The sequence below is a fragment of the Helicoverpa zea genome, chromosome 17 (assembly GCF_022581195.2).
Source record: "Helicoverpa zea isolate HzStark_Cry1AcR chromosome 17, ilHelZeax1.1, whole genome shotgun sequence".
In the NCBI taxonomy this organism is placed as follows: domain Eukaryota; kingdom Metazoa; phylum Arthropoda; class Insecta; order Lepidoptera; family Noctuidae; genus Helicoverpa; species Helicoverpa zea.
The window spans coordinates 7,502,105-7,515,173 of NC_061468.1; the positions used below are offsets into that span (position 1 = coordinate 7,502,105).

At 38.5% G+C, this 13,069-nt stretch overlaps 1 protein-coding gene across 4 annotated transcripts in view; it reads left to right on the forward strand.

Moving 5' to 3' along the window:
• The first annotated feature begins 9,025 nt into the window (after positions 1–9,025).
• LOC124638035 (semaphorin-1A) overlaps positions 9,026–13,069 on the forward strand; it is a 317,825-nt gene continuing 313,781 nt past the window's right edge. For 3 of the 4 annotated variants that reach the window (XM_047174824.1, XM_047174826.1, XM_047174825.1), the window contains exon 1: positions 9,036–9,207. In XM_047174824.1, the coding sequence (XP_047030780.1) occupies positions 9,111–9,207 (97 nt within the window). In that variant the 5' untranslated portion in view covers positions 9,036–9,110. Of the gene's footprint in view, positions 9,208–13,069 lie in introns of all 4 variants that reach the window. The other variant, XM_047174823.1, reaches the window with a different exon arrangement.

Sequence of the window (13,069 nt, forward strand, 5' to 3'; positions counted from 1 at the left end):
TACTAAGCGTGACGTACTTTCTGTCATTGCACGTATTTTTGACCCTTTAGGACTTTTATCTCCATGCGTAGTCACCATGAAAATATTCTTGCAGCGAATGTGGTCAGATAAACTGTCATGGGATGAGCCGTTAACTCCTGCATTACAATCCAGTTGGAACACCTTGGTAAAGACATTACCAATGTTAAATAAATTCCGTGTTCCACGTCTTGTTGTTTGTCGTTCTAACTATGTTATTGAACTTCATGTCTTTACAGACGCATCTGAACGTGCATATGGCGCATGCGCATATGTACGTAGTGCTAATGATGAAGGTGAATGCATGGTTCGTCTGTTAGTCGCTAAAAGTCGAGTGGCGCCGATTAAGCCAACCACTATTCCAAGATTGGAATTATGTGGTGCGGTAATTGGAGCTCGATTGTGTGAAAAAGTCGTGAGTTCACTGCGAGTAAACTTCACTCACGTCTATTGCTGGACTGACTCCACCGTTGTGTTGGGGTGGTTGAAAATGTTGCCTTCTAAGCTGCAGCCGTTCGTACGGAATCGTGTTGCTGAAGTCTTAGAAAAGGCGGGGCATTGTACTTGGAAACACATCCCAACCGACAAGAACCCTGCAGACCTACTATCTCGTGGCATGGACATTAGTGTTCTGCAATCGTCGGACTTGTGGTGGGCTGGTCCCAGTTTTCTGAAGCTTCCGCAATCTTATTGGCCTTCTCAGCCCCAATCATTAGAGATAGATCAGCTGCCTGAAACTCGAACTCATGTTTCATTAAGTGCTAACGCTAATATTAACGTGCCTAATTTTATAGATTTTAATCGGTTTTCTAATTACTTAAGGCTTATTCGTAGTGTAGCGTACGTTCTAAGATTTATTAGATTATGTAGAAAAATTAAGTCACCATCTAAATTTCTATCACACGAAGAGTTGCAAGATGCATTAAATGTTATTGTAATTACTTGTCAAATAGAATCCTTTCCTGAGTACCGATTACTAGTTAATAAACAAAAGTTGCCATCTAAAAGCTCCCTCATTAAATTCAACGTATTTTTAGATAAAAGTAACATAATGCGTGTTGGAGGACGCTTAGGAAATTCAACATTTCCATTTAATAAAAGGCACCCTATAATTTTACAGTCCACTCATAAATTCACGAAGTTATTATTTGATTATGAACATATTAAGTTGATGCATGCAGGCCCACAGTTATTGCTGGCTTCCATAAGGGATTCTTACTGGCCTATTGGCGGTCGAAGCTTAGCAAAAAGATGTTATCGTAAGTGCTTGCGTTGTTCACGTTTATCGGGTAAAACTCTCACACCTTTAATGGGCAATTTGCCGCAGCAGCGTATCCTTCCAGGTGGCTATCCATTCGAGTGCACTGGTGTGGACTATGCTGGTCCCATTATGGCTGCTAGTAAACAAGGTCGTGGATGTAGGCTAGTAAAAGTGTATATAGCTATCTTTGTGTGCTTTACCACCAAGGCTATTCACTTGGAGCTGGTGAGTGACTTAACCAGTGACAAGTATTTACTGGCATTATTTCGTTTCATCTCGCGGAGGGGGAAACCCAATGATATGTACTCCGATAATGGTACTACTTTCGTCGGTGCATGTAACGAACTTTCGAAGTTTCTTAAAGCTAATTGTGATTCCTTGGGCGAACAACTAGTTAATAACGGGATCAAATTTCATTTTATTCCCGCGTATACACCTCATTTCGGCGGACTTTGGGAAGCGGGTGTTAAGTCAACCAAATTTCACCTTAGGCGAGTGTTGGGAAATTGTCACCTAACTTTTGAAGAACTTAGCACCACGTTAGTTCAGATTGAGGCGATTTTAAATTCACGTCCACTGACACCGCTATCATCCGATCCAGCAGATTGCACCCCACTGACCCCAGGGCACTTTCTAATCGGCCGGCCTCTCACTTCACTTCCACAGCAAGATCTTCAAGACTACTCCACGTCTTCTTTGAAGCGCTTCCAACGTATTGAGCAGCTACGGCAGCATTTTTGGTCACGTTGGAGCAAGGAGTATGTGTCTGAGTTGCAACAAAGGACGAAGTGGCGTAGCTGCAAAGATTCACTCGGTCTGGGTACCTTAGTTGTCATCAAGGAGGACAATTTACCTCCTCTTAAATGGAGATTGGGAAGAGTCATCGCCATTCATCCAGGGTCTGATGGTATTGTTAGAGTTGCGGACATCAAAACATCTGCTGGAGTAGTACGAAGAGCCTTCAATAGAATCTGCCCACTGCCCGTTGAGCCTGCATCTGGTTGAAAGTGCATCAGCATCTTTCAACGTCCGGGGGCATGTTTGAGCGCAGCGCCTGCACTCTTGTTAATAGCAAGGTTACGCGTTCCGATAATTAGCTGTTAGTTTTTAAGTTTTTTCATTAATGTCATTCTGTCATCTCTGTCATAACCTTTGTTCGTGTTTTTAGGTATTACATAGTTATTTTAATGTTTCACCAGCGACTTTCCTTTAATTCCTGTAATTCCTGTACAGTCTTCTCGGTTAGTTAGTGTAATGTAAAAATCGGAAACTAAAAATTGTAATCCTGATGAAACCCTCAGGTCGTGGGGTCCGAATGCCCACATTCTATTTAAAGATCTGTCTAGGCGGCTGGTTGACGCTTCTCGTGACCAGAAGGCTGGCTATTACCTCGGACAAAGAATCAGCATGGCGATCCAACGAGGTAATGCTGCCAGCCTCTTGGGCACGCTCCCAGTTGACAGCGATGGGGACGAATTTTTTGACGCTTTGTAGTTGTTTGTTTTACTAGGATAGTTTTTGATGTTTATTGTAAATATGTATTGTAAATATCTATGTAAATAAAATATGTTATGTATGTATCTAAAAAAAAAATATATTGTAATCTACTACGAAGCCAAAAATATAACTTGCATCCTAGATCGTTTTTATTCAATGAATAATTTATAGTTTTGGTCACGCAAAACGTGTTATAATAATGTACGTAAAATTTTCAAACTGTCAGCAGTTCAATTTATTTTGTACTTAAATAGGATTTTCACATAACATTAGCCGTCGCTCTTAGCAATACTCTGTAGGTAAGCTGTCCAGTAACACCCAATATTTAAAAAATCTTATCACTTAATCATAATTTTTATTTTTCTTTAGTAGTTACAACAACTATGTTTAGTATTTTTTTTTCTAAATATTCACTGAAAATGCATATTTTTTTGTTTTTCAGCAATAACTCTTTATATTTTTTCCCTTATATATTTCGAAATCACCAAGGATCAAGACCATTCGCCTCCCCTACACCCCGATCGATACTCATATGATTGTAAATGTAGATTGATTGGGTGCATCTCGCGTTCTTTTTCGCGTCGTGTCTCTGTCCAGTCTATTACGACACTATTCTACATGGTTTAGCGGAAGCCAACGAAGCTTTTCAAATGATTCTGATTGTTGAACTAGTGTTATGTAATTGTGTTTTCAATTACACGTCATTGGGTACTTTTTGGAATATTTAAGAAGGAATGTGAAGAAAAACACGTGATTATTATCAACGAAAAAAAATAGAATAAATGTGAGCTATTAACCATATTCGTCTATGGATGCATTTATTACATCATACTTGTATTGTTTAATTAAATCTTCCTCGCATGTTTATTATAGAAAACAAAAGGTCAATGTACTGTATTTACAACTTTATTTTGTTTATACGATTAAAATAAAATTATACCTAGAACGTAGATACCCTGAACTCTTTCTATAAGTGTAGGCGAGGGAGTTTTATTTAATTTTCGACTTGCAAAACTTAGGGCTGCCAAGAAGTTTTTAATACGCTTTTTGTAACAGTCAAACAGAAAATTGAATTTATTTTCAGTCTGTAAACCTGATTCTATGAAACCATTTTTCATTTTAAACATCTTGGGCCTTACTACAAAAACTTTAAACCCTGTTTTACACTTGTCTAATAAAATTTTGGCTGCAAAATGAACCATATGTCAACGTCATAATTTGACATTTTTTTAGACAAGGCATAAACTGACGTTTAAAAGTTTTTGTGGTAAGACGGCTTGGTTTTAATCTTTTTATGTCTAGCCATTTATTTTATTATGTGGTATATTCAGAACTTACTGTTTCAAGTTTATTTTTCAACATACAAACTACTATAGGTTACCTAATCAAGGTTTCAAATAAAAACTACCGATAAGTTTATTTTGATAACATTTATTTTCCGATAAACTATCAACGCAATTAAACAGGCATTAAAAATCTAGCCTTCCATAAAGAAACAAATATGTAGATAAAACGACAACATAAAAAAAAATGTAAAAACAAAATACACCAGCGACATTTTGAAAAAGGAACGCGTTGAACATCAATATGAGTGTCGAACGGAATTAATCCGAGATCAAAAGTTCTTCATTCACCACCAGAGCTGAACGCATATTTGTGTTTGGTCTGTTGTACTCGTAAATGTGTGTTTTTATGGTCGCGTGCATCCATCGTAAATTGCACATGGTTTTTTTAAATGTACGCAAAATCATAAAAATAGACTTTAGTGAGCGAGTTTTGTTATTTGTATCGTAAACTTATTTGGTAAGACTCCAATGTCAAGTCGATTACAACTAAACAAAAAAAATAAAGCCAGCAAACTAACGTTACTAGATTACGACTAAACTGTGTGCCTAAAACTTTAGCATTGCGAAGGCTCTCACTATAAGATTCACATAGCCTTTTGTTATTTCCACAAAGATGACGGATGAGTCCGAGGATCCCCATTACTCTGGAGCGTAGAAATGACCCTTTTAAGCTTATCAGAGCAACTTGAACGGTTTTATCGATCACCCATTCATCACAACAAACTGTTGACCGTGGACCTGTAAGAAAATCCGAAAATGTTTTTCTTTGACCCAAAATGAACAAAAGGGACTCCAATCTGCAATCAAAATTGGTGGTTCTGTTTAAAAAAGAGAACTTGTCGCTCGGGACTGGAGGCGGTATAGATATTCATCAACAATTCATTCGGACGCCAGCGGAAATATGTCAAGGATCCCCGTATTTTTGCGCGAAGAATGAGCCCTAGATGTTTGCTTTGCCACAAATCAAGAGGACTGACGTAACACGATGGTACGTAAACGACCGAGCCTTTGTCCTGTCACACTAACTCTTTGTATTATTCCTGGTGAATAGAATTTTTGTGTCTACACCGGGATTTATTCTGGACTTAAAACAAACATTTTTGAAGTGGCGGATTCTCTCAAAAAAACTTTTGTTGAAGTTAGCTCGTGCTATTTTATATCTTGTGTTAGTACGCTCTAAAGTTAATAATGTTTCCTCGTACCGCGCAACAGATAGGAATTGTACTTAAAGTTGTATCTGGAGCTTTGTGTCGCCATCAGATAGGTATATTTGGGCAGGCACGTTTGTACTTAGTGGCGACCACAACGACAACTTAGATCTTAAGTATGTATGTATATATATGTATCTACTTAACATTTGTTTGTTTATTATTTTAGAATTTGTAACATTCTCGCGGCTCAAAAAGTTTATTTGAGGAATAAAACTACTAACTAATGTCAACAATTTCAATCAAAATCTAAATCATCGATTTTCAAAAACCATTTCTTTAGGTTCTAATTCCTAGACTCGCTACATGCCAAACCAAGTCGAATCTTCAACTACAACTCCGTTCAATGCAATATTTATACCGAGCACATTCACAGACTTAGATTGCTTGTAACCTCATAGAAACCAAACAAAGAAGCATCCCTATTTCGAAACCTCCCAATAAATGCGTTGAATACATACAAATTTCTGCTCAGATATGACAGTAGCAGAAAAACATAAACTGTATCAGCTGGTTATCGTTTCGAGCGGGTTGTGAGAGTCAATTGAGGGAATTGGGTCACAGTGCACAGTGGTCAATGTAGGTGAACGACGAGCGTTCGTTTTGTAGCTTTTTAGAGCTTTGCTTTGTTTTGTGACGGATAGCATGAACCGCGGATAAGAGACAAATATATTTCAGTTTTTTTTTTTCATTATAGTGGATATGGTTTGTTGTGAAAATAAAGGTTAATTTAGTAAATATTTTCGTTTTCCGAAGTGCCCTTTGCATAGTTACGTAAACATAATGCTACTGAGAAATTCAGGAACGATATATGTCTGACTCGAACTTACGTAGTAGGTAACTATTTATTTTAATCTGTGCTTGAATGCTCATCATCACACACACACACACAGTATGTATAAATTCAAACATCACATTTAGTCCACTTGGTCCTAAAAAGCCGACGAAACGGAAATACTTGTCCTTCCTCATTCCGGTCAAAATAAAGAAGATATCTTCAAACATTCATTCAATGCTTTCAAAAACGTAATTAAGAAAATAATACGTCAACTGACCTATTAAATTCTTAATTAAAGTGATGTCGTGCCATCTCTTTTGACTCATAAAGACGAAAAAGATGGCATAAGTTAATTGCTTGGCATCAATAAAAAAATGAATTATGTGCAAGTTCAGGAACTGTCGGTAAGGAGGGAGGACCCTTCGGCTTAAGATTTGGGTCCGAATATCGTACGATTGTCGAGGGAGAGGCGACAGTAGCCAGGACACTGCATTGTTTAGAAGTGACGTCTTAATTGCTAAACGATACGCATTTTTGTCACGGCTCTTAAATGTCGTTAAGTACAAATTAATATATTTTGCGTGCTGTTCTATAATTTGTTTTGCATTTCTGTAATTTGGTATAAACAAGCCTTTTTTACAAACTGCCCAGCTGCTGACACAGGAAAAAACATTGTAAACTTAATTAAAGTTACAATTACAAAGACACGAACAAAACCAGAATACCACAGTTCGTCGAAACAGTTTATACGCCAATAAAACGGCGCGTCATTCCGACGAGTGCGTTGTAACAAGCGCATCTCAATGAGGGGAAACGACTCATTATTTACAATTTATTTCCTTAATTAATATAAAGACTTTGTAGGTACGTTCCTACATTCTTTGCTCTTCGGTAAAAGTTCTGAACAGATGGTGGGATTCGTTAGTTCGCTGATTCCTTTTTGATTTCCGGACTATCTGTGCGAATGTAGAATTCGAATGATTCCGTTGTTTGAAAGCTTGCAGCACCTGCTTAAATAAAAACTCTATTGAATTGGTTTGTACTGCTTCGGCATCGATTATCGGACGAACGTTCTGTAGTTTGTTTTAGTGTTATTGGTTCTGTTTATATGGTAGACCGTTAGTGAGAATTAACGATATTGTATAAATGCAGGAAATAAGGAAACTTCAAGAGTTGCATTAAACTAAAAACTACGTTAAAATTAAAAGAAACATAAATAAGATGAGATTGTTTCCCATAATTATAATAACACTTTCATCTCTATTCAAACGCCTTACGGATAATGGTTTCGATCTACCAGTGACAGCAATAAACACTGGTGAGAATAAGTAAGATAACGAAAGACGCCAAAACGGTGCTACAAACCTTCGGTTATCACATTATCTTTTCCCAACGCTTCGGAGCAAGGTTTAAATTCCATACTAATTGGATTATTATACAGAAACGATGGCCAGCGTGTGTCTATCCGGTGCAAGCTGTATCGAATACTCCTCTAGAACTCCGGAATTGCTAACTTTCCTTATTTTAAAAGTCTTACTTTAATGCAGTTTAAGGTTGGAGTTAGGAAGTTAGTGTCTTAGCAATTTTATTAAATTTCTATGGCTGCGCTGCGGTACTGAGGTAATGAGAATTCTCAGTTTAATTCTTATGAGCTTGTTTTACACTGTGGAGATAGCACGAATAGCTGTGAACATTTAGATAGTGCTGTTGACTGTATATGATTATGGTTTGTAAACGCACGCGACTTCACAATGAATGTTTCAACATACACATGAATAAAGTTTAATGACCAGTTCAGTTCCTAATTTGAATATTTTTTCATTCAAGATTTCTTGATACACGTACTAAAATAACGGGACTAGAAGCCGACCACGCTAAAGTAAACAACAAGTTGGACGTTCGTATGAATGCGTACGGACCCCGGCGCAGGAGTCCCGAGTCCCGCACAATAAATGTTTATTTTATTGATTTTCACACGGGCCCGCTACAATGCATCTCGCTGGTACACTAACGTCGTACTTATATTACTTCGACAGAGTTCTAAACTGTACGAATAAAATTACTGGGGAACAACTTTGTCCAATTAATAATAATGAATGCGCTAGGGAGCCCTACTGTTGTACAAAAAGTTTTTATTTCGATAAAGTTGCACCGCTCTCATGTGATACGGATATTAGGACCTTGTGTAACTAAAGTTGTTTTTGTAACGTTGGTTTTACTTGTTATTTGAGTCGGTTTAGTAACAATTCATTAATTTTACGATGCGTGTAATTAAAATATATGATTTGATGGATTCAACAAAGTTTTATTTACTTTTAGAACGGGATACAAAATGATTGTCATCGGAACTTTAGCAGGAGGGCTTTCATTTGATGAGAATTCGACTCCGAAGAGTTTAACAAGACAAATAATGAATTTAAGTACAGGTTGTCAAGGCCATCATTAGGAATGTTCTTACGTGCCTCAATTAGTGGAAAAAGCACGAGTTGAGATTTTTTCTTGGAAGGGGAAGTAATAGGAGCTTTCCATCCAACGCATTCGACCCTACATCCCTGTTGTTAACCATCAAAGTTGTAATTGCGACCTTACGATTCGCTGAACTGTCACGCCCTCCACATACCCCTAACGAATTTTTAATACAGCTAAAAACGCTTATAAACAAAAGCTGCGAGCCACTGGCGGCGCCCTGTCGGGTTTAATTGCAGGTTTAGTGCCGGGGTTCATTAGGATATGCAGGCGCTTTTTTAACGCGATTATGACGTCGCAGGGTCGGTGATAGCCGTCGAGGGTGCGCTGGGGGCGAGGAGGGCTGCGTCACGTGCGAGGTCCGCACTCCGCAGCCCCACGCATGCGAGACCGCGGGGCGCCGGCCGCGCAGGCGCGCCCCCCGACTGCCCCCGGCCGTCAGTCTGCCGCCGGCCGCCGCGCGCCCCGCCCGCCTGTGCTGTGTCGAGTCGCGCGCCGCGAGTGTTCCCAAGTGATGTCGACTTGTGACTAGTGCCATGCTCGTGCTGCGCTGTGTCCTGCTGGCGGCACTCGTCGCTGCCGCCGCCGCCGCCTGGCAGGAGAACGTCAGGCCCAAGGTCTTCGCACAATTAGGTGAGTCCACCGACAATCGGCATAGAAACATGTCGGTGTTAGTGAACTCATACAACAATAGACTTAATAGCCCTCGAAGCCGATCACGACAGGGACCCCACAAAGTTCGGTACCGCGACGCGCCGACTATCCAATGTTTATGTTGTTTTGTTTGACGACAACGCGCGAACAAACACTCCATTCAAAAGTTCCCGTGTTTGTGTCAAAAGTGTCACGAGTGACTGCCACGAGAATTCTAATACGTGTTTAATAGTAACGAAATCTGAATAACTGATTTCAAAAAGTGCTGGAATTGTCGATGCAGCATAAGAAGACGTAGAAAACATAAACTCGAAAGGGTAAATCCAATTGGAGTAAACGAGAATGTAAATCAACGACCGATCCTGCGCGTTGTATGTAAACATATAAACTATAAGTAACAAGAAATACAGAATTGTGGGCAGATAGGAAAAATACATGTTACTTAACCTCTGTGGTGAGATGCACTAATAGTAAACGTCATGTCAATGAACGAGTCTATGAATGAACTGAATCTCCGTTTATATGCAGAAGATGCGAGTGTTTGAAATGATAAACGAATTTCAAAGCTTAAGTAAACTTGAAGTAAACTCAATTCTGAGTGAAGATAAGGCGACTGTCGTTCATTGCACATGAACAAAATCCCACAAAGGGACAACTGTGCAACAAAAAGTGATATCAGGCACAATGTTGGTAACATTCGCTGGCACTCACATTCTAAATAGAATAAACAGAAATGGCTGTAGGAGCGCGCCTTGCGGTACACCCATAACGAGTCGCAGTCACGCGACAGTTAGTCCTGCAGGAATAAAGCCAGAATGCACAACTGTAGCGGCATTGTTTTATTGTGCAGTCTGCATTGCGGGGGACGGCCACGTGGCTCTCATTAGTGCAGCACAAAGCGAAGCAGTTTGTTCTGCGTTTTGCAATGTTACGCTCGGATTAGCGATCCACGCGATGTTTAACGTAGCGGACGGAACTTTGTCTGCACTATTGTATGCGTTTCGTAATGTATTTCCCTTTTGAAGTCTGATGCTCTATGAGAAGTATGAATGTGATTGATTAACGATGAACCTTGAATTGGAATAGCAGACGTCAACGTTGCGAATGAGTCGGTAACGTATCCTGCCACTGTCGCATATCCGGCTATTGTTTTAGTCGCATCAGGTTTAATGCAACGCAATGTTAATGAACTTGGCCAAACGGTAATGCGAAAGGGATTGAATACATTTTCAAGTGCATCAGGTCAAGTGTGTGCTGATTCCAACATGAGATGTACAGTAAACATCTCTAGATTGTCAACGAGACGGGTTAATTAGAATGCTATAGTTAATGTGTTTGATTTAGGGACACTCATAGTGAGCGTGTCAACACCTCTCTGGTAATATGATCCACCAATCGAAATTAGAAGGGTCAAACTGACCGCAGCGTGCGGTTTAATATACGATCTTCGGTCAATATGCTTTGGGTGTAGGGAATGGCGCTCTCTGTTATAAGGTTTTTATGGGATTCCCTCGCGTTATATTTCGGTCGTTATTAGTGTCACATTTGAGATCATCCTAGAAATATGACACTTTATCGATATTATTAAGTTTCATATGTAGTCATTATTTCTTTCTTACGCATCTTTATTTTATTTTATGTTTTTTTCATCTGCCGTAACTGGAAATGTAGCAAATGTCGACGAGTTTTGAAGGATCAATGATATTCCCTAAAATTGATGTTAAGATAAATCCCAATTCAGAGAAGCAACTGAATATTAAACGTGAATTCTCAAAATGTATGAAATGAAATAGTTTATCCGATGAAACTGCAATATTAACAGCCGTCTAGCTTTATAATTGCTCCACATTCTAGACTGGAATCCTAAGTAACGCAATCGACCAGCACTTTGGAGTACAGTTACCATGCCTTGGGAGATAAGTACTGGCAATCTAACTAACCTAATTTAAAATGTTACTGTACTCACGTCCGCTAGAAACTGATATCGTTATTATTGCCGAAGTATGCCAGTGGAATACTAGGTAGGTGCACTTTAAATTGTAACGAGTGTTCGTATATTTATATTTGATGTAGAATTCTGCCGGTGAACGGATATTTGCTAAATAAATACTGGACCTACAATTGTGAGTCAACGTTTCATTCTTGAAAAAGAGAATATGGAAATGGAATAAGTTAAGGATGTGCCATATGATGACAATACATGATTAATGTATGTGACACTCTGTAAAGTTACATACGATTCAATATCAATAGTTCTTTGTATTACATTGTAGTAGTTATCGATGACCTAAGTAGTGTTGAATTTGAATAACATATAAATATGGGCATAAGACGACAGAATTGTACTAAGTAATTTATGGTTTCCAAAGCAAAAGGTTTAGCAGATATGATAGAATTCGTGGAATACTTCAAGGAAAACATTATGAATCAGGCAAGTGCTATCATGAAATATTTGAGACAAGAAGATAAAGAGCCGTTACAAACTGAAATGTAAGCAGTGAACAGTAAAATACAGGTATAAGTAGGATTACATGTATAAAAGAAGGTTTCCAGTTTAAAATCATCTAGACCGGTTCCTTAGAGTGGGCAGTCGGTGAAGCGCGGGGTACTGGCTGGGATGAAATCTGTGTGAGTCACAAGACGGTGACTCAATAAGTACTAATATTAACACAGGTCAGGTTTGAAAGCTTTCCTCCTTTTAATATTACTGATCATAAAAGCGGAGGAAATTAAATTTCGTAATACGATGGCTTCCTTTATAAATTACGAAAAAAAATACCCAAAGAAATAGAATAATGGAGATAATAAATTCTTAATTAAATATTAAAACGCGATACTCTACATCAAAGAGTCTACAAGGGAAGAGGAAAGTAAATAAAACAAGTTTATATGTTTACAATATTAAAAAAGTACAATATGGTTCCGTAAAATCCGTGGCCGTCGTGCTTTGCGTAGGTCCCCTTAAAAAAAGGAAAGATTTATGGTCCAAGGTTGGAACAGGTGACTGAGTCTTTAGTTCAATTCTTTCCGTTTATGGTTTTGCGTTATGGGTTCCGACACCCTCCTTTATGCTTTAACTGCGTGGATTATAGAACGTTTAAGTGGTCCCATAAAATAACTGTTCAGTTACAACCTGAAGAAGAAATAAATTACTTAACAGGATAATGCTTTTATGTCCCAAGAATATTTTGTACGTGTCGCGTGGTGCCTTATGGGTATTTATTGGGTTATTCGTCAGGAACCAATACTTTGGGGAGCTGTTATGTGGTAGGGGTGCATAATACTTCTATGACGGAGCGTTGTTTATGATTCCAGTATGGCTTACAATTTATTAAGTCTCTGTGAGGTCTCGGGAGTGAAGCTATTATTTTTTTCCTCAATAGGTTTTTGTTTAAGAGCTTTGGAGGGTCGTATTGTATTGCATTAATGCGTAATTAAAACGGATGAATTCAATGAGCTTACATCGAGAAAATTTTAAAGCTTACATTTAGTTGGTTAGTTTTTTCTTCTGAATCATTGTTTCAAATTTTGTAAAGTATCACCATTATTTTTAAACTGTAGTTACTACTTCCAATCTGAAGGAACTTATATCATAAGTGTTAAATAGATGATTGTGGTAACTGTGCTGTATCAGTTAAGATGTCAGTTGGAATAATGGACTTTTGATAAGAGTTCCGGCCAGACCACCAATCAATATCCGTTGCTCCCGTAACGTGCGTTAAAATAATTCCAAATGTCAATATTAATAAAAATCGTACCGCCACCGATAAAAGTCAATCAGAAAAAGAACAAAAGTTCAAACATACTGCAGCACAATTGGTTATAGAACGAAGGAATGCGG